The sequence below is a fragment of the Megalobrama amblycephala genome, linkage group LG19 (genome assembly GCF_018812025.1).
Source record: "Megalobrama amblycephala isolate DHTTF-2021 linkage group LG19, ASM1881202v1, whole genome shotgun sequence".
Classification (NCBI taxonomy): Eukaryota; Metazoa; Chordata; class Actinopteri; order Cypriniformes; family Xenocyprididae; genus Megalobrama; species Megalobrama amblycephala.
The window spans coordinates 21,674,817-21,697,756 of NC_063062.1; the positions used below are offsets into that span (position 1 = coordinate 21,674,817).

The following is a 22,940-nucleotide window of genomic DNA, read 5'->3' on the forward strand; positions in this document are numbered from 1 at the left end:
AACTGACATGACGCCAGTTTATACTTTCTTCGTAATTTGAATACAGAAGGCGGTCTGGCGGAAGCTAGATATTTTATTTCATAATTTGTTAAATATGGATTTTTTTTTTACACAAATGCATCGCTTTGCTTCAGAAGGCCTTTTTTTAACCCCCTGGAGCCATGTGGAGTACAGTTATGATGGATGGAAGCACTTTCTTCAGTGCATACTCATTGGTCCTGTTCATTGCCATTATAAATCTCGGATGCATCAGAATATTTATTAAAATATCTCAGAGAGTGTTTATCAGAAAGAAGAAAGTCATATACACCTAGGATGACTTGAGGGTGAGTAAAGCTTGGGCTAATTATCTTTTGAATGTGAACTAAACCTTTAATGATATTCTTTCACACATTGGCTTCTCTGAAGTAAATGTGAAGTAAGATGATACAAGTAGGTTTTAATTTGTTTTTGACAGAACGACTTTGGAGGCCACAGGAGTTTGGTGAACAAATGGACCACCTTCCTAAAGGCTCGTTTAATCTGTTCCGTTCCTGGCCTGAACGGCATCGACACACACTTTGATGAACTACGTAAGTGACCCTATTACAGTACCTTCAAATTTTGCTCTTGTGCTCTACTTTGAAGTATTTAGTTGGCCACTCACAGTTGCCTGTGACTGAAATTGTATTTGATTGTTTCCAGAGGATGTTTTTCTCATGAGCTCCAAGGATCCTAAAAACCCTATTATCTATGCTGTATTTACAACATCCAGGTATTAATACATCCAATTTACACCAAATTCCCAGTCAAAAGCCTGCCTGCCTATTGTCTTTTTGCATTCAAAGCATGATAATTGTGTCTTAAGTCCCTAAAGGTGAACCTGTGAAAACTTTTTTCTTTACTTTTTTTTCTCTGGTTTACAGTAATATCTTTAAGGGCTCAGCGGTATGCATGTACAGTATGGCAGATATCAGGAGGGTGTTTCTGGGCCCGTATGCCCACCGAGATGGACCCAACTACCAATGGGTACCATTTTTGGGTAGAGTTCCATACCCAAGACCTGGCACGGTAAGACGGCCAATCAGTGCCGATACCAATGTACAATTTACTTTTCAAATGAAAGTGAATTGCCTGCTTTGATTTTAACACACGTTCTCCTGAATGCTTACAGTGCCCCAGCAAAACGTTTGATGGTTTTGAATCAACAAAGGACTTTCCTGACGACGTTATCACATTTGCCAGAAGCCATCCGGCCATGTACAACCCAGTGTTCCCCATCAACAACCGTCCAATCATAATCAAAACTGATGTTGACTACCAGTTCACTCAGATAGTGGTGGACAGGGTAGAGGCAGAGGACGGCCAGTATGATGTCATGTTTATTGGCACTGGTGTGTAGAATAATAATCAGTAGAATTAAATCATGTGATTTATATGATTTTTTTAGCATGTTTTTTTATGCAAAACACAAGTTAATCATGTTATTTTTCTACCATAGACATGGGCACAGTTCTAAAGGTGGTTTCAATCCCTAGAGGAACATGGCATGACCTTGAGGAAGTCCTGTTGGAAGAGATGACTGTGTTCAGAGTGCGTTTATAGAGTCTTTTATACTGATTTATTCCTAATAGCTTTATTAGTAGTATTTTTTTCCCATTAGAAAACAATTTACTGTACATTCTGCGATGTAGCGTTTTTCCACAAAAACACTCCAAAGGCACTATTTATAGACTTTTATCAATTTCACCCTTTTTCATACTGAGATATATTTTGTAATATTTTGGTGATAAACAATATGTAAGTATATATATCTTTTTACAGGAACCAACAGCCATTACTGCCATGGAGCTCTCCACAAAGCAGGTATGTATTATTAGAGCTGCAAACAACTGATCCCTTAATGCAATAAAGGTGGTGAAAGCAGCTCTTTATATGTGGCGGCATTGAACATGATTCCATTAGGCAAGACTGAGCAACATAATTGGTTTGATAGGTGAAGTGCAGGGAACAGAGTGAATCTAAAATAGCGAAACAGGCCTAATACTTTACAGAACACAGGTGCATATGTACATACATTTGTTCTTACCCTTGTTCTAACACTGATGAATCAAGTATTCCAAAGTTTGGGGTCGGTAAGATTTTGTGATGTTTTTGAAAGAAGTCTTTTATGCTACCCAAAGCTGCATTTATTTGATCATAAATGCAGTTAAACAGTAATATTGTGAAATATCATTACAATTTAAAATAACTAGTTTCTATTTCAATGTATTATTATTATTATTGTGTGAAGGCAAAGCTGAATTTTCAGCATCATTACTCCAGTCTTCAGTGTCACATGATCCTTCAGAAATCATTCTAATATGCTGATTTACTGCTCAAATACCATTTTTATCTTATTATTTTATTATTTACACAGTTGAGAATGGTTTTGCTGCTTAATATTTTTGAGGAAATTGTGGTCTATTTATTTGAAATAGCAATGTTTTGTAGCAAAGTATTAAAAGAATGGATGGATGGATGGGGATGGATGGATGGATGGTTGGTTTGGTTGGTTGGTTGGTTGGTTGGTTGGTTGATTGGTTGGTTGATTTTTAAGGCCAGGAATCTGTGATTTTTGCATACTTGTGGTTTTAAGTTGGTTAAATGTACAAAATGTACAAACTGCTTGATAGATCATGATTTGTGCATGGATACCATTCACTCACAATAAGACCAAATAAGTCAGGTGACCACCCAAGGGCAGAACTAGCCTAGCATGTGAGACTTTTGAAAAAGAGTCAACTGATCAGCTAAGATAGTTTTGTAGGGAACTTTCCATGCCACACTGCATTTTGTTGACAGAGGTGATATTGACCAGCCAGATTTATCATGTACCAAAAACCCCAACACACGCACACACGTTGCTTGACCTCAGTCTACATTACGCAGAGCAGGGGCTGCTGTCACAGTCACTCACACAACACGGCAACACAAGGTACTGCCATTAGAGGCCACACATACACACACAGTGTCACACACACCAGCTGGTTTTACACTCAGGACTGCAGCGTGAGCTCTCCTTTAGACGGTGTGAATAATCAAACAGACACTGAGAGGTTATCTGAAGCGATATATAATTAAACAGCTGCGTACAAGCCCCGAGAAAGTTCCCGTATCCTCAGTGAAACAGTCATTAACTCAGCTATCACACCACAACAGACCATAAAAAGTTTGCTTTCATTGTTTCAAGGAAGTCTCAATCTCTCTGCTCTATCTTTACAGCAACAACTCTATCTTGGATCCACCATTGGGGTTTCTCAGATGCCACTGCATCGCTGTGACGTGTACGGAAAGGCCTGCGCTGAGTGCTGTCTGGCACGTGATCCTTACTGTGCCTGGGATGGCTCACAATGTTCCCGATACTTCCCAACTGCTAAGAGGTACAGTGAGGAATGCTGTTTCATGTTGACCTAAAATGAAAAAGATGGTTCTTTCCACTGAATTTTGTGTTTTTCCCACAATGAGCTTATGAATTCCTTTCTGATGGCTAATATGTATCAAAAGCTACTGCTACATATTTCATATTTGACTTCTTGAACTTTTTTGAAGTGTCCATCAAAACCTCATTGGACTTCCCAGCTGTCCATTGTAGAAACTCATCTCCTTTGGGCTGTCAAAAGCAAGCACACCCCTACTTAATACTTCATCTTCAATTTCCCAAACAAGAACAAAACGGGTCTCTCATTCACAGTCCATGTCATGTTGCGGTAGCAAGTAATAATATGTTTGTGGACGAGGTTCTCAGAAGGTTCTTTGTGCACTACTGTTGCTGAAAATGCCTCACATATTGCCAGCATTACCGAGTTGCCTCAAAGGTACATTCAGGACAAGACGTCTCAGGACATATACTGCATGATATGTCTTTTCATAAAAGTTAGAGACTAAACAGCCCAGAGCTAAAACAGGTTCCATTTCAGACACACTTATATGCTCATGAAGAGCTGTATTTGATTTACTTCGAGCATAACAAAGTGAGAGCTTTTCTGCGAGACAGATGTGTGTAGGAGTGGATATGTGAGTTTCAGTGTGCTCACACTCACCTGCCCTCTCTAATTCTCTGCTGTGTGATGTACGCTTGCAGGAGAACGAGGCGTCAGGATATCAGGAACGGAGACCCTCTGACACAATGTTCAGATCTGCAACATCACGGTAAACACCAGCGAATCTCAGATCATGTTTATAATATGTCCCACAACACAGTGTTACTGTAGGTTAACAATCACAAATCTAAACCTTTATAATCTAGAGCTTTCTTCTAAGTTTTTATTTGATAATTAGATTAACATACAGTATCGTTTAAAAGTTTGGGACCAGTAAGATGAATGAAAATAATACTTTTAAAGTGATAGTTCACCCAAAAATGAAAATTTGATGTTTATCTGCTTACCCCCAGGGCATCCAAGATGTTGATGTACTTTGTTTCTTCAGTAGAACACAAATGATGATTTTTAACTCCAACCGTTGCCGTCTGTCAGTCATATAATGCATGGCAATGGGAACTCCATCTATAAGGGAAAAAAAAAAAAAAACATGCACAGACACATCCAAATTAAACCCTGCGGCTCGTGACGACACATTGATGTCCTAAGACACAAAACGATCGGTTTGTGTGAGAAACCAAACAATATTTATATAATTTTTTACCTCTAATACACCACTATGTCCAACTGCCTTGAGCATCCAGTGTGTGAGGTCTGAATGCACTCTGATGCCGGAAGTGATCGCTCGAACTCATTGAAGTATACGTGCGAGAGATCACTTCTGTCATCAGAGCGCGTTTTCAGACCTCACACACCGGATGCTCAAGGCAGCTGGACATAGTGGTATATTAGAGGTAAAAAATGATATAAATACTGTTCGGTTTCTCGCATAAACCGATCGTTTCGTGTCTTAGGACATCAATGTGTCGTCACAAGCCGCATGGTTTAATTTGGATTTGTCTGTGCATGTTTTTTTTTTTTGACTCTTATACAGTAGATGGAATTCCCATTGACATGCATTATACGACTGACAGACCGCAACAGTTGGAGTTAAAAATCATCATTTGTGTTCTGCTGAAGAAACAAAGTCACCTACATCTTGGATGCCCTGGGGGTAAGCAGATAAACATCAACTTTTGATTTTTGGGTGAACTATCCCTTTAAGATGCTACAAAACATTTCTATTTTAAATAAATAGATCTTATGAACTTTCTGTTCATCTAAGAATAAAAAAGTACCATGATTTACACCAAAATATTAAGGAGCATAACTGTTTTCAACATTGATGATAATAATAATAAAAATAAATCTTTCTTGAACATCAAATCATATTAGCATATTAGAATGATTTCTGAAGGATCATGTGACACTGAAGACTGGAGTAATGATGCTGAAAGCTGAAAATTCAGCTTTTCCATGACGAATAAATTACATTTTAAATATATTCAAATAGAAAACACAGAACAGGTTTTTATTTTAAATAATGCTAGGCGCGGGCAGTGGAATGGAAAAAAAAAGGTCTCGAGACTTGAGTGGCTCGTTTTTAGAGCCCTGCATCATGAGCGAGACGCTGCAAAGGACACGAGACGCGAGCGCAATGGTCATACACATCTATCTAGCACGTTTACATTGAAAAAGCATTGGAATGGAAAAACGAGTTCTGTGTGAACAGCCTTTTACTACTTAACTTTACGTTAAAGGTGCTAAAGAGGATGTTTTTTTTATACATTTTTGCAATATTACTTGAAACTGTCTTTACTAACTGATAAAAGACTATTTATTAGGTGCACTGAAAGGAATAATATTAATATACATCATCTGTGCACGAGGTAGGGCCTTAAAAACATCAGCCAATCGTTTACGCGATCATCGCGTAAACGATTGGCCCTCTGGTTTGTCAATCACTGCCGTGACGTTCCTTGTGAGAGACGTGCGCGGATTGGCCCTCTGGCTTGTCAATCACCGCCATGACGTTCCTTGTGAAAGACGAGCGCGGCTGCGCGCTCCAGTAACTTTCCACACTCTACAGGCGCCGCATGCAATGTTTTTGTCAGGAGACAGGAATAACACCTGCAGATCATGAGTTACCTGCGGTGAGTACGACATAATGAATCCAAAAAACACGACACAGCGAATGCCGATGGTAAACACTCGTGTTCCAATACTCGTGGACGCGTTTTGGGAGGCGTTCCTTTGAAATGAGCAGTGAAGGAGGGTGGCTGTTCTTATGCATGCGCTCATTTCAAAAACTCAGTAACAGTCTTTGGATTCTCAGTCGACGAAAAAATCCTCTCTATCACCTTTAAAGTCCCAGAGAACTGGAAGTTGCAACTGACTTTACTTCAGTGTTGTGACGGATTTCCAAGTGAAACGGAATATTGAATAGAGGGAACGGTTTTGTTTCGCACCTCCTCTCCATCCCTCGCTCATAGCAGACTGATGGTTGGAGAGGAGTGGTTAAGCGATATTCAACCCAAGCCGTCAAACTGATGTCATTAGAGAAGGATTGCCATTCCAAAGTTTCAGATTTTGATTAAATATTACTACGACAAACAATTTTTTTATGCATATTAGATTAATTGTTCACCACAAGACTAGTAACAAAGTAAATAGGGTCAATTTTGATTTCACGATGTCTTTAAACATGAAAACAAGCGAGCTAGAAGGCTTTAAAATAAAATTCCGTATGTACAGACTAATGAACATTTTGAGGCAGAGGAGATACTTGAAACTGTGCATAACAGTGTTTTAATAAAAGCTCTGCATACATGCCGAACATGCCAGGTTAGCGTTTAATTAAAGCTTTTAAAATGAAACAAGGCCTAAAAAGTCCATTCCACTATGTTAATGACATGTCTAACAGCTGAGAAACGTTTCACAGCTGTTGCAAAAATACAGGTTCTAGAACATGCACTTATACACATCCTCATAGATATACACTACCGTTCAAAAGTTTGGGGTCTGTACGATTTGCTGCATTTATTTGATCAAAAATAGAATAAAATACCTAATATTCTGAAATATTATTCCAATGTAAAATACCTGTTTTTTATTTTAATATGTAATAAAATGTAATTTATTCCTGTGATGGCAAAGCTGAATTTTCATAATCTATGGGAGTCGTCAGTGTCACATGATCCTTCAGAAATCATTCTAATCTTTTTATTTTATTATCAATGTTGAAAACAGTTATGCTGCTTAAAATTTTTAATGCATTTTATTAGTAAATAGAAAGTTCAAAAGAATAGCATTTATTTTGAAATACAATTTTGTGTAACATTATACTGTATACTTAGAAAAGGGCACTGGGCACTGGAATAATGGAGACCACACACAGATTTCCTGTGTCGGAGTTCTGGTCTAACACACCTCATTATAGCGGGACCACTAACCCACAGCACTGCGCTCTGACGTTTCATAGTTCAGACTTAAAAGAATGGCAGAAGAAAATGAAAGACAGAGGAATAGATGCCACTTTACACAAGTTATTTTCTCTCTCTCTCTCTCTGCCTTGGATCCCTAGACACTCTTGAGATATATACAGCTGTGATATAGACATGCTGGGTGTGACTTTGTTAGTGTGATAGCATATGGTCAGAACTATCAGTTTGTATTCTCACTGCTGGATGTCCTGTCTCAGAATCAAGATTTCTAACTTCTTTTTCTGTTTCTGTGTTGTTTTCTCATCTATCTGAGCAGATGAGGCAGATGGCGAGAGAGGTTTGCTGGATAAGATGGTATATGGGGTTGAGAACAGCAGCTCTTTTCTGGAGTGCAGTCCTAAATCCCAACGTGCCCTTATTTACTGGCAGTTTCAGAGACATGGAGAGGACCGCAAACATGAGGTATATGTTCTGTTGTGTAAATGTCCACAAGTGAAAACTAAAGTCTGAGACCACAAGTAAATCCTCTTCTATGTTTTATTATACATTATCAGCACAACATTTTGAAGTACAAAGTTAAACTGAAAAATTGAACTGATTTGTATTTGGTTTTCCCCTCTTTTACTTAAATGATAGCAGCACTAGAGCCACATGAACCTCAAACCTGATGATCTCCAGCATGATTTGATAATAATCCAAAGAGCATCATGTGCTTTATTGGAAGAAAGAACGCCTGACCTTGTACAAGAGTTCACATGATCATTGTTACAGATGTGCTGGTTGGATTAGTGACCTAAAAATAGAATCTTAAATATTTCTTACTCATGGTTATTTATTTATTTATATTTATTTATTTATTTATAACAAAACATATGACCAGTGACTATATAAACAGAGAAATCTGACATTGAATCTGACATTTTCAATTTCCAGTGTGCTAATAAATCAGTCATAAATTAGATTCATGCAAGCTTTCCATCAATCTTACTCAAAATTCCTCAAAATTGTGTTTGATTTACCCTGATATCATAAAATAATTAATGAGCTGCATTGTATATATTAATAATTGTATATAAAGTTTCACACAGAAAGGTGTAAAAATAAATGTGTATATATACACACACACATATATATATATATATATATGTGTGTGTGTGTGTGTGTATATATATGTAATCAAAAATATAATCACTTTGGTTTATGGGGTGAATGCAGCCAAAAATGCCGAAACTGTTGTTGTCAATAATGTTTACAGTACTCAGAGCATGTGATTTCATCCATATGTCCATGTGTGTGTGTGTTTTAGATAAAGTCCGATGAGCGGGTGTTGGGCACAGAACAGGGTCTGTTGATCCGAACCCTCCATCAGAAGGACTCTGGTGTGTATTACTGCCACGCTGTCGAGCACGGCTTTATCCAGACCCTCCTCCGCCTCACCCTCAACGTCATTCCTGCAGAACACCTGGACGATCTCCTGCACCGAGACACGCCCGACAGCAACGATCCGGCCAGTGGCAAGATGTGGTACCGCGACTTCTTGTCCCTCATCAACCCGCCGAGCCCGAACAGCGTCGACCAGCTCTGCGAACAGGTTTGGAAGAGAGAACGGAAACAGCGCAGGCAGAAAGCCAATCTGCTGCACTCCAGCCAATCACACGCCAGCCAGCTCCTTCACTCCAGCCAATCACATGCCAGTAAGTGGAAGCTGCTACAGGAAAACAAGAAAGGACGCAACCGCAGGACCCACGAGATGCAGCGAGCACCGCGCAGCGTGTGACCTGGACACCAAATAAAATCTGTTCCACAGACATAACGCTGAGACTGAAAACAGGAAGGGCGGAATTCCACTTCCTGTAGTGTGAGTGTGAGAGAGATTTACTTGTGAACCAGAGCACATCTTCATTCACACCTACAGTACGTATTGAGACTCGAACCCTGAGAGGACGTAATGTGATGCTAACAGATACTGAAATACCTGTAAATATGACATAAATACAAAAATATACTGTGAGACAGGTTTCGGTCTGTATAAAAACCCTGTTTCATTTTATGAGGGACAAAACATGGATACTGAAAGACCACTGTTTAACCTCCATTTAGCCGAAGCACAACCCCAGCGCATTCTGGGTAATGAACTTGTCAGTAATATTATGTGTATAGTGTGTTGACCTTAACATATACTGTATATCTTTGTATCAGAACTGTAGGCCCTTCTGTTTATGTACGTATCCATTAATTAAGGTATTGCTTCGTTATGGTTTATTCTTCTTTTCCCCCCTCTTTCCGTCTTCCTCCTTGTGTTTTCTATTTTGATCTGCTGCGAAAGCAATGCCTCAGCAAATCCATTAATGGAACTGTGTTGTTCCTCTGAATAAGCTCTTCCTGACAAGAAAAAACAACAAAAAAATCTTTTCTGCTATTTTTTTAGATTAATATTTAATTTTGTACTGTGCCAGAGTATATCTAAAATATTACATAATAGTTTTATTTTATTATTTGTTGTCCTCATTGTAAACCACTGCATTGTGAGGGTACACAAGTCCTCTTCACTATGACTTTTCTCCTCAGTTAAGTTATTTGTTGACACGATTTAATCTATGTTCACATTCACGTTTATAAACCATTGTGGTTCAGTATGTGAAATATGGTGGCATTTATTAAGGAGTACTGCCATTATGATCCTTTTTGATAAGTTTGTTGCACATATTTGGGAAATATTGGTTTTCACTACATTTACAAAAGACAAATACAAATAATTTATGAAAGACCAATCCACACTACCACTATGGAGACGCAGGGTACGTTTACACGACAACGATATGCTTAAAACAGAGAAGTTTTACCTTGTACAAGACGACACCATTGTCAAAACGATCCCCATTCATACGAATCCGTGAAAATGAATAAAACGCTGTATTCTGCTGGCAGGCCATTAGATGGCGATGAAACACTATAGACTGAACATGTAATGCGCATGTGCACGACGTCATCATTTTCACAGATTCGCGTTTTTGTTGTTTACACGGAGACCGTTTTCAGAAACTTTTACTTTGAAACCCGTTTTCAAAAGTTTGCGTTTTCAGGCCACCAAAACACCACTGGCGTGTAAATGAACGGCCAAAACGCATTTTTTCGTTTTTAGTTGAAAACGGTGTCAAGTAAATAGTATGGTCAGCTGAAGAATAATTCTGTTTAATAGCATAACTTCATTATCCTTTTTTATTGATGACCTTTGTAACTGCTAAAGAAGAAATACAGGTTCTAGTGTTTATATTTTATTATTTTTTTTATTTTTTAAATCCGTCCTTTTTATGTGACACTCAAGCTCATAGTTGAAGTCAACATAAAGTCACTATGTCCCTTTTTGTTACTATAATGTGACAATTTTGATTAAAACAGAATTTTTTTATTTATTTTTTTTTATAAATTTTATTCCTAGGGAATTAATTGAATTATGAAAAGTAGGCATTCTCTACTATACATTATATGGACTACAGAATATTTATATATAAATATTCTGTAGTCCATAAGATATTTCGAAGGAAATAAACATTTGTTTTGGTAAACTCTCATCAAAACTTGCTCTATCTTTGAGACGTTCATCCATGTGATAAAAGCGGAGTAAGACTGAACTAGTGGGTGGCACCATTGTTTCAATCCGTCTCACTTTAGGATGTTGCTAATAAACTATACGTATGAATTACATTTTGTGTATGTATGTATGCATGTACATGTATATAAATATTCTTTAAAATGTAATTAATAGGGACTTTATTTGAGACATCTCTAAGGCATACATATATATAGCCTATATGCCTTAGAGATAGAGCAAGTTATTACATTTTGATGAAAGATTACGAAAACAAACTTTTTATTTTTTGGGGAATAATTTATGGTCTGATTAAGATTAATTAAATCTGAAGTAAATAGGGTTGATTTTGATTTTATGTTGACTTTAAATATGAAGGGCAAGGGAGGACAAATTTACAACTGTTATATAATATACAGCGCCTGTCCCTCGGCTGAGGAAAGGACAGCTGCGTGACTAAAACTGCTAGGATCAGAGACAGAACACAGCATGGGACAAGGCTCTTTGACTCCTTGAGAAGTCCTACTTTCACCCCTCCCACTGAATTAGTTTTAGCTAGACGATTTTGCCCCATTATTGTTGCCATGCACACACTCACACCTACAGCACACGTATATCTGAATGTAGCTGTGAACATACAGACTATTAATGAAAACATGGTCCAAAATATATGCCACTGTGTACAAACTGCATGTGAATTTACAGCACCACTCACTTCTATACTCGTTTACAGTAGCTGTTCTTGTTAATGAGTGATTTGTCTGGCGTTGGATTCCAGGTGGTGCTTAAAATATTCTGTTATTCATGACAGATGGTGTTATCAGCGGGCATAACTTCTGCCTGATAAACTCTCTCCCATTGTAGCTAAATATATAACCAACAGGAAACCGCTGTAAACTAAAGGATTTCAAATGCAACAATTAAAAGTATGAACTCGAATGGTCTGCTCTGTTTGGATGGACCTTGGGCAGAAAAGGACACCTGCCTTGCTTTAGACTTTCGCAGGGACTTTCCTGAACTGGAAATGGGGGACAAAGACATGAAAATGCTGCTGTAAATTATTCATTTCTGGCATGCATTCTGCTGTTCAAATAAATGTCTCTTCTAAAGAACCTGTTTTAGAGGGGTGGACCGCTGGATGAGTTTGTGTTTCTGATTGCCTTGGCAGTGTCGTTGTGTTCTAGGTCCTTTGACCGCTGCACCTGGGCCCAGGGAAAATTGCTCCTTGTCTAATGTTATTTGTCTTTTCTCTCATGCTGGAGTTCATTGGGTTCTCAATCTCAACCATGGAACTTATGATACTGCTGAGAAAAGCAAAAGTGTAATGTTCAGGGTGAAATTACTGACACACAGACACACGATAACAATGTGATTTAAAAGGACAATGTGATTTAAAGGGATAGTTCATCCAAAAATAAAAATTATCCCATGATTTACTCACCCTCTAGCCATCCTACTGTAAGGTGTATATGACCATTTTCTTTCAGACAAACACAGTTGGAGTTATACATATATTATAAAATATCCCAGCTCTTCCAAGCTTTATAATGGTAGTGAATGGCACTCCTGATTTTGAAGTCCAAAAAAAGTGCATCCATCCACCATAAAAGTAATCTACACATCTCCAGGGAATTAATGAAGCCCTTCTGAAGTGAAATGATATCAACAATATCCATATTTAAATATTTATCAACTAAAATAAATAGCTTCCGGCAGACGGCAAATCAATTTACGCCAAAAGAGTAACCTCTGACCTGACACATGATGCAATGATGAACACGGAAGAGCAGAGGATAGAGCAAAACAAAACACTGGTCATGAATTAGAAGTCTAAAATGAAATATCAGAGGCTATCGATATAAGAGAAGATGAGCTTGAGTTTGTTCCCCAGCCCTATTGTTTGAACAAGAGGCATCTAACCTTAAAGGGTTAGTTCACCCAAAAATGAAAATAATGTCATTTATTACTCACCCTGTGATTTATTACTCACCATGTAGTTCTACACCCGTAAGGCCTTCGTTCATCTTCGGAACACAAATTAAGATATTTTTGATGAAATTCGATGGCTCAGTGAGGCCTGCATTGACAGCAATGCCACTGAACTTCTCAAGATCCAGTCAGTGATTTGGAGCACCAAAGTCACGTGATTTCAGCTGTCAAGATCCATAAAGCTACTAAAAACATTTAAAATAGTTCATGTGAGTACAGTGGTTCAATCTTAATATTATAAAGAAACGAGAAAACTTTTTGTGCACCAAAAAAAAAACTTTTCAACGATATCTAGTGATGGCCGATTTCAAATCCCTGCTTCAAAATGCCAAACAGCTGAAATCACGTGACTTCGGCACTCCAAATCACTGACTGGATCTTGAGAAGTTCAGTGCCATTGCTGTCTATGGAGGCCTCAATGAGCCATCGGATTTCATCAAAAATAACTTAATTTGTGGAACGACATGAGGGCGAGTGACATTATTTTCATTTTTGGGTGAACTAACCCTTTAAGCTACTCCTACATCCTACATCGCTTCAGAAATTACTCTTTTGGCGCAAGTCGATTTGCGTAGCCTGTCTGCCGGAATAGTTACTTTAGTTTATAAAGTTTTAAATATGGGTATTTTTCTGACAAATCCCATCGCTACATTTCAGATGGCATGAAAAGTAAATCTCATTACCTTTATGACGGATGCACTTTTTTGGACTTCAAAATCAGGAGCGCCATTCACTACCATTATAAAGTTTGGAAGAGCATGGGTATTTTTAAAGGTGCTAAAGAGGATGTTTTGTTTTATACATTTTTGCAATATTACTTAAAACTGTCTTTACTAACTGATAAAAGACTATTTATTAGGTGCACTGAAAGGAATAATATTAATATACATCATCTGTGCACGAGGCCTTAAAAACATCAGCCAATCGTTTACGCGATCATCGTAACCCGTCACCCTGCATGAACTGCATGTGGAAAGATTGTTGCTAAAATATCGATGCTAAGATATAGATGCTTGGATGATAACAAGAGAAAGATTGAATGACAGGGTCTTTGTCATAACGAAGGAACGAAGGAGTGGAGAATGGTGGTTATCTACACACAGATAAGTAGAAGTTAGATGGAATGGGGCCCTCCATTCGCTTCTGAATGTTTGTGTTTGTTATTAAAATGCCACTACTACGCTTGATTTATTTTGTTCATTTGCTGTGTTGGGTTTTTGATTGGAAATATTATAACGCGTCATTAATCAAAACTCTCTCATCTGTTTGTGGAAGCGTATTAGCAAAAAAATTACAATTAAACCAGTGTGAAAATTATTTAATGATTTTCTGGAAGGTCACAGTTAGGCTTAGCCTGACGTGGTCATACTCAATTCTAGTTCGAATATGAGTCTGATACTGCTCCATTGGGCTTTGATTATGGGGGCGTATTTCAACCGATCCAGGAAAGACCTCAATTGGATAGACCTACAACCAATCAGAGCTACAGAGTAAGTGACGTATGTTGAGCGACGCATAGTTGTCAACAGAACTCTTCTTAGCGACCATCGGGGCCAGCTGATAAATCAAACTTTTGCCGAATCCCGTAGGAAGGACATCTTTCCCATCGACAAATGCCTTGATCGCGGTCCTCTGTCCCTTTTTTAAAATTAATGCGCTGTCGATATCTTCTATAACGGACGCGATGGCGGAATCTACACATCTCAGTTCTTCAACAGCCATCATTGTTGTAAACTAATTGACCTTTCGCAAAGACTCGCCCCCCTTAGTTACTGTTGCTTTGTCCGACAAGCCGTGGCGCTGTCACGCCACACAGAGTGGAAAATACATCGCGGAGCAAAGAGGAAACTGACAACACATCGACAGACGAGACAGAGCAGGTTACTTATGATATTAAACAAAGTCCCAGCTTTCAAACTGTGTAGTTATTAAAAAAATTCAAACAATAAAAACCGTTTTGTGGCTCTTTAATGGGTTGTGACCATGATCGTGACAGATTGCTGTAGCGCCTCAGCTCAAGAGGCTCATGAACAGGCCCGGTTCTAGGATTGCGTGACTGGGGGGGCATTTTGAAAAATTGGTGGGGCAGCATAATATGATATATGAATCATAGGTTTATAATCTCCCTAATCCCCTCGCCCCCCACACCCCCTTTTAACTACTAAACAGTTTCCTCCGTTTTTCAGGTTTTTTTCAGATTTAATATTGATCACAAAAGTACTTTCTGTGATTTTTTTTTTTTTTGTGATTCTGTGAGACTTTTGGTCTAACATATACGAATAGCTTAAAATTACAATTCATTTTCTAAAAATGACATAACTTTTGGCATAATGATGGAAGATGTACACATTCAATTTCTACTGAACAATATTTTCATTTTGGGAAAATGTTATATTCATGTTATATTCATTTACTGTAAGTTACTTAAAACAAAGCCATTGTTTTCTGTTTTTCAGAAAGAATTTTGGATTTACTCTAAATCTTTAAGAATGGTAAAATTTAAAAGTGGAAGAAGACAACTTGGTTCATTGAAGAAATTTAAACCATTAGAAGACCTGGTTACATGATTCTTTCCTTTTTCGTGTTTTTTCCCCCTTATATTTTTGGTTAATTTCTATAGAGTTGTGCTCAGTTATTTTGGCTATATAAAAATAAAAACAAGACATAATAATTGAATTTACACAAAAGATCCAGTTCAAAAGTTTATATGCTTGATTCTTCATAGTGTGTGTTGTTACCTGGATGATCAAAAGCTGCAAACATTCACCCAAGACAACACAACACAATAACCTATGAACAGGATGACTGGAAATTCTGACTGGAAATTGTTATTTTACTGGAAGTTATTATTTTATTTAAAGATCTACTTTTTTTTTAGTTTTGTGCTACAAAAGCTTTATAAAACACTTTTCAGAAGACAAAATAAAAACAATTTACCCCCCAACCATCCTGTGCAAATGTTTACACCCCCTGAATTTTAATGCATTGTTTCCTTCTGGAGTATCAGTAAATGTTTTCACCATTTGTAACAGTTGGGTATGAGAAGAGTCCCAAACATGGGCCTAATCATAAAGAAAATTATAAAAACAGTCTTAAATTAATGACACACAGTACTGAGAATAAATTAAGTGTATGTAAACTTTTGAACTGCTTAATTTGTGTAAAGGCAGATATTATATAGTGTGGACTATATGTAAACATCTCATAATAATACATTTTTGTTGCAGTGCTAAATAAAAAATAAAAAATTTGATCTCATTTATTTTTTTAATTATTGATATTTTGCAGATTCTGAAAGGAGCATGTAACTTTTGACATCAAATAATAGGCTACTATTCAACAAATAGCGCAATATGCTGATAGAATATTTCAGAGCTGAACATAAGTGAGCAAAACTATTTTATATTACTAGAATAGTTACATCTATTTTTTTATTTTATTTTTTTTTTTAATGATTCATTTTCGAGATTTTTCATGACTTGGAAATCACAATTTTAAAATTCCAAGCTAAAGTTCCAAGTGTTCCATGATCGTGTAGCAATGTATTAACGGTGTGTGCGTGTTTAAATAGAGACTAGAGCGCATTTATGAAGGAGCTGTTTGTCATCTGCTCATGTGATTGTCAATGGCCGTCTTGAGAAGTGATCCGATAAGGTGTGCAAAAGTATTGGAAAACTGCTTAGAAAAAGGATGTGGATGAGGACATGAATGCTTTTTACAAGTTGAAATCTTGTAATTCTGGCAATTCTGACATGGTGTGAGCACCTGAAGTGCTGAGCATGCCTGTGAGGGAGAACTGTAAAAGGATGCGCGCCGTGAGGCGCGCCAGAAAAATACAACAGCACAATGTTTCTAGTAATTTGCATGTGTAACTAATTTAGTGTTGATATATTTTTTACATTTTGTGTGCTATCACAAAAAAAAAGAGTATCCTGGGGATGTTGGAGGGGCACAAGAGAAATCTGGGGGGGCATTGCATTAGTTTTAACATTCAATGTTGATGCAGCCACATCCCATCCATTACCACAAACTCATAGGTTTGCCTAAGATCCGCTTTGACACTGGTTCTGTTTGAAATCAAGTGTGAATACAACAAACTGTGTTTCTAAAGGTACAACCTTACTCATCTATCTGAAATTCTCACTGAACAAAGGATGATTATGTCAGACTGTGTTGTAGCTAATGTTAGCATTTAATAGATGGGAATGTGAAAGATCCACTTTAATGCTGATACCGATTCAGTTTGAAATGAAGTGTAAATACAGCAAACAGGATTGGATGTAGTGAGACTGTGTGGCAGGTTGCATTTTTCTTAACTTGACGGTAGATGGAAACCTTTCGCAAGCCCTTGCATTTTTCCTTTCCTTTCTTGCTTCTCCTTATAGCAAAAAATGTAGTGTTTATAAGGTCTAAAACATATTCTTGAACAAAGGCACTTCTAACTATGCTTTCTCAATTGAATCAATGCATCATGAAATGTGTCGCAGTGCAATTAATAACGCTAAGGGTTGCTATAGCAGGCATTTCTTCTATTATGGTCAGTTTTTTCATTCACATCAACTAAATTCGGGGATATCACAGAGTCCATTTGGGAAGACTCTTTGCCAGTAAGCAAATACCTATAAACCAGATAAGAATACCTTGGCAACCTCAAAGAAATGCCCTGGCAACAACCTAGCTCTGTATCTGGTTATTTGCCCAGGTACTGGGCAAGCACAACTCACATTTTCCCCAGAAAAATGCAAAGATCTCATTTTTGGTTACTCTAAATACATAAACAAAAGACATGTCTGCCATCTAGTGGTAGAGGTTGTTACTGCATTTACAGGTTTAAAAATCCAGAGCTTTCCAGGGAGTTGATTTACGACAAGGCCATCACCTCTAAATGAATCTATAAACACATTTATAGCATTCTGTAAATCTAGCTCAGTTGTAACAAATGTGAGGAACAGATTTATATTTGTAGGTGAGTTACAAAAGTGAAGGGGTTATCAAAAGTGACAGTCTAGTTTTCAAAGACATTGGGTCAATTGTTTTTGCTTATGGACTTTTGAACTCCCTCACACTCAAAGGTAATGGCCGGTCATGTATAGTGTCTAGAGGTCAGAGGTCAGCCTGATTGCCCCACAGACTGCTCTGTGGACACAGATGTGTGTCGTAAATGTCCATATCTATGAACGAGTGCATTAGTGGTTGTGTGATGAATGAACTGGGCAGGATTCCATGGTGCAGACCATTGACACTGGGAATAAATGCCCAGAGTTCAGTTATTTGAAGTTTTCACCTTTGGGAGTGCTTTAAACCAAATGAGCCTGTGTGTTCCATGATGTGTTGAGCCATGTGTTTTGCATGCACTGCAAAATGTCTGTGTGACACTTAATCCAGAAGGCCATACAGAGCTTTCGATAATACTATAGAATATATAACAGAAGGCCCTAGTGGGTTTATGTTGTAGTGAACTATTTGTAGAGTCATTTGTGGTCTACACACTACAACTATAAGCAAAACACACTATTAAAGTGCAATCTTAACAATTTGTTTAGCTTTATTAAGGTTAGAAAAACAGGATGCCAACATTTTTACCAGCTGGGTGCCCTCTGTGCCATCGTCTTGTAAAAGATATTTGCCTGAAGAATGTTTCTTAGTGTCAGGATTGTTTACACTGCTTTATCAAAGAGCGTGAAAGCCTTCATGTGAGACAGCACTGTGCTTATTATGGTTCAGAGACAGCAGCATGCTTTAATGGAAAATTCCTCCAATGCCTTCTAACACATGCTGGCTATATGTCTACACTGTATTACCTATTTAGATAGATGAATAATTATAGATATGTTTAGTTAATTATATATATGTATATGTATATGTATATGTGTATGTGTAAACATATTTAGAATTTATGGCATTTGCACTTCCAAATACAACACAATGTTTTGTAAGTTGTCACATTATTTGTGTTAGATGTTACTTAAAGGAAATATTAGCTTGTTACCATCTTATTACAGTGAGCCATATTAGTGAATCTCCACTTTGTTAATTCTGATGCAGTATTGCATTATTACTTCATGATTCTCTGCTGCCCTCTGGAGGGATTCTTGGAGCTATGATTACACTTAAAGGGTTAGTTCACTTAAAAATGAAAATAATGTCATTTATTACTCACCCTCATGTCGTTCTACACCTGTAAGACCTTCGTTCATCTTCGGAAAACAAATTAAGATATTGTTGATGAAAACCGATGGCTTAGTGAAGCCTGCATCGACAGCAATGCCATTCAAACTTTCAATTTTGTTTCGAATTAGTGATTCGGATCTCCTATCAAACAGCTAAACTGCTGAAATCACGTGTCTTTGGCGCTTCGAACCACTGATTCGATTCGTAAAGCTCTGAAGCAGTGTTTTGAAATCGGCCCATATATATTGATGAAAAGTCTTTATTTAATTTTTTTTTTTTTTTTTTTTGGCGCACAAAAAGTATTCTTGTCGCTTTATAATATTAAGATAGAGCCACTGAACTCACATGAACCGTTTCAAATATGTTTTTAGTACCTTAATGGACCTTGAGAGTTTGAATGGCATTGCTGTCTATGCAGGCTTCACTGAGCCGTCGGATTTAATCAACAATATTTTAATTTGTGTTCTGAAGATGAACGAAGGTCTTACGGGTGTAGAACGACATGAGGGTGAGTAATAAATGACATTATTTTAATTTTTGGGTAAACTAACCCTTTAAATGTAGTCAAATTGTACAAACAATTTGATCATTTTAAAAGCATTAGCTGACTGTATTTGAGGTAATATTTAGAGTGGCTACTATTTTCATTAATTAATGCAATTAGTATAAAATTAGTGCAATTTTTAAAGAATGCACAATATTTTGGTACCATATCAGTTATCAGTTGATATGAGAGATTTTATTTAATTTAAATTTACATATAGTTGTTTTTTTTTTTTTTGTTTTTTTTTCTCATGTTGGTAAACTGGGCAGTCTCAGCGAGGATGATGATTATGAGTGGACTGTATTATGATGGTGATGGATGTTTATTGAAACACTTTGAAATAAAATTTCCCCATGGGGACAACAATAAAGACCAAGAAGAGGATATATTTAGTTGTATATTTAATTGTGCATGCTCTGCTGTTTTTACAATTAGATAGATTACCTTTGCTGTCATGTTCAATTAAAGTTCATTATTAATAATATGTTGAATTTTGTTAAATCTTTAAAAATTTCAAAATGAATGGTTGAATATTTATGCATGCATGCAAAATAGTATAGAATTTTAATTTTGGGTCAAAATATTGATACATTTATTCAATTGTTTTTGCTGGTGTTTTATAAAAGGCAATGCAACATACATTAGTAAATTAAGGGGATATTAGAAACTCTGCTTCTTTTTTTCTTTTTTTGATTAACAACATTCTGTGAATATAGTAAAATCATGACAAGGGTTTGCTTTATTAAAAGGAGGTAATGTGCTGGATTTAGATACTTTATAGATGCTTTGTAGTTTATTTTTGTGTGTTTATTAGCCAGTAGGCTCAGAATTGAGTCTAAAACATGCACACACACACACACACACACACACACACACACACATATATATACAGTGATTTATTTCTTCAGAATTAGATCACAAGCCAGAGATCAAGCCCTCTTGCTCTTGTCTTATCACACATGTGGAGATGTTCACTGAGGCAGATAGACAGGCGTTGATCATAGCCAGCAGAGGGGAACCAGGACCACGGTAAAACACCAGACACTGTTTGAGTGCATGTCTGTTTAACGACTACATGAACAAGAGTGATTGCTTTAGTGTCATGGGTGACAGGAACTAGACACCTGCAAAAACTAAAAGGAAAAAAAAACACATTCTTGTTTGAATACTCTTTAAAGTATTATTGTCCTTATTAGTTCTTATTGTCCTTAATTCTAGTATTAATACGAATACAAAAAATATTAAGCAGCACAAGTTTAGCTTTGCCGTCACAGGAATAAATTACATTTCAAAAAGAAAACAGTTATTTTCAATTGTAAGATTACTGTTTTTACTGTATTTATGATCAAATAAATGCAGCCTTGGTGAACACAAGACTTCTTTCAAAAACATTTAAAAATCTTTGAACGATTGTGTATTTATTCTTAAATCACTTTATTTAACTTTTACTGAAAATGACAAAGCGTTACAGACCCCACAACAAAATCAAACAAATCCAACTATCCTGTCTGCCGATGTCTAGCGGATCAAGTAACATTCCCTTCGGTTGTTGTAAGCATTTGTAAGTGTGTAATGACGTTATTCTAGCATAATGTTTCATTTTACATTACACTCAGATCTTTCCATTTGTCCTTGTTTAAACTGGCATGTATCTATGGAGACGGTGAAACACACCCAGGTGAGACTCAGATATTTGTTTTGAATTTGTATTGGCGTATCTCCTGTTTAGCACAGTGTGTATGAGCATTATTCTGTCACGGTTTCTGGGTTTGGCTGAGGGCGAGTTGCCAAAACCTCAGCGCTGCAACAAAGCAGACGTGTGTATTTGTACAGCATCAATTACACTCACCTTCAATATTTCAGTCCACATAACACTATACATGCAGTCCAGAGATTTTTCCTGCTGTGGTGGTTGGCTCGGTGTTCTGTGTGACAAATTCATGGCCATAATCTTCAACATAAAATGGTGTTAGCATGATGGAGGAGGTTTTAGACTGTTTAGTGTGTGTGCTCATGAGAGAGGGGGAAGATGTTTGCTTTGGCATTAGGACTTATTAAGTGTTTGTTTATTCAGTGAGTCAGTTTACCAACGCGTCTCTCTGCAGCTCTGGAGGCAGAACGGCCTGCAGTGTGTTTGTTTAGCAGCGCACTGCCATCACCATGTCACATCAGGTTTTGCTAACTCTCATTTCACCACCACCCGTTGAGTTAAGTTTTTTTTCTCTATCTCTCTCTCTGTCTCACTCTTAAAGGGTTAGTTCACCCAAAAATGAAAATAATGTCATTTATTACTCACCCTCATGCTGTTCCACACCTGTAAGTCCTTCGTTAATCTTCGAAACACAAATTAAGATATTTTTGTTGAAATCCGATGGCTCAGTGAGGCCTCCATAGCCAGCAATGACATTTCCTCTCTCTCAAGATCCATTAATGTACTAAAAACATATTTAAATCAGTTCATGTGAGTACAGTGGTTCAATATTAATATTATAAAGCAACAAGAATATTTTTGGTGCGCCAAAAAACAAAATAACGACTTGTATAGTGATGGCCGATTTCAAAACGCTGCTTCATGAAGCTTCGGAGCGTTATGAATCTTTTGTGTCGAATCATGATTCGGATCGCGTGTCAAACCGCCAAACTGTTGAAATCACGTGACTTTGGCTCTTCGAACCACTGATTCATAATGCTCCGAAGCTTCCTGAAGCAGTGTTTTGAAATCGACCATCACCATTGAAAGTCGTTATTTAGTTTTTTTGGCGCACCAAAAATATTCTCGTCACTTTATAATATTAATATTGAACCACTGCACTCACATGAACTGATTTATATATGTTTTTAGTACATTAATGAATCTTGAGAGCGAGGAAATGTCATTCCTGGCTATGCAGGCCTCACGGAGCCATCGGATTTCAACAAAAATATTTTAATTTGCGTTTTGAAGATGAACGAAGGTCTTGAAGGTCGGGTGTGGAACAACATGAGGGTGAGTAATAAATGACATTATTTTCATTTTTGGGTTAACTAACCCTTTAAAGTAGTAGCTCACCAAAAATTTCTTTCATTGTTTACTCACCCACCCACTCACTCTCCCTTTTGCTCCCCAAAAGACAAAGAGATACTGAAGAACCATAATAGTAATCTATATGACGTGCGCCTTCAAAATTAAAATTAGCAGTTTTATTATTTTTTTTACGTTTAGATGACCTTTACAATCAACTAATGTTCATTTAAAGTTAATCTTTAAAAAACACTAATAATTT

At 37.1% G+C, this 22,940-nt stretch overlaps 1 protein-coding gene across 4 annotated transcripts in view; it reads left to right on the forward strand.

Annotated features, from left to right (window-relative positions):
- Positions 1 to 12,112, forward strand: part of sema3ab (sema domain, immunoglobulin domain (Ig), short basic domain, secreted, (semaphorin) 3Ab) — an 82,018-nt gene extending 69,906 nt beyond the window's left edge. For all 4 annotated transcript variants that reach the window (XM_048168205.1, XM_048168206.1, XM_048168207.1 and 1 more), the window contains 10 exons: positions 458 to 572; positions 685 to 754; positions 906 to 1,050; positions 1,154 to 1,373; positions 1,481 to 1,572; positions 1,804 to 1,845; positions 3,244 to 3,401; positions 4,103 to 4,170; positions 7,701 to 7,846; positions 8,691 to 12,112. In XM_048168205.1, coding sequence (XP_048024162.1) covers positions 458 to 572; positions 685 to 754; positions 906 to 1,050; positions 1,154 to 1,373; positions 1,481 to 1,572; positions 1,804 to 1,845; positions 3,244 to 3,401; positions 4,103 to 4,170; positions 7,701 to 7,846; positions 8,691 to 9,161 — 1,527 coding nt within the window. In that variant the 3' untranslated portion in view covers positions 9,162 to 12,112. The remainder of the gene's footprint in view (positions 1 to 457; positions 573 to 684; positions 755 to 905; positions 1,051 to 1,153; positions 1,374 to 1,480; positions 1,573 to 1,803; positions 1,846 to 3,243; positions 3,402 to 4,102; positions 4,171 to 7,700; positions 7,847 to 8,690) is intronic.
- The last annotated feature ends 10,828 nt before the right edge of the window (positions 12,113 to 22,940 follow it).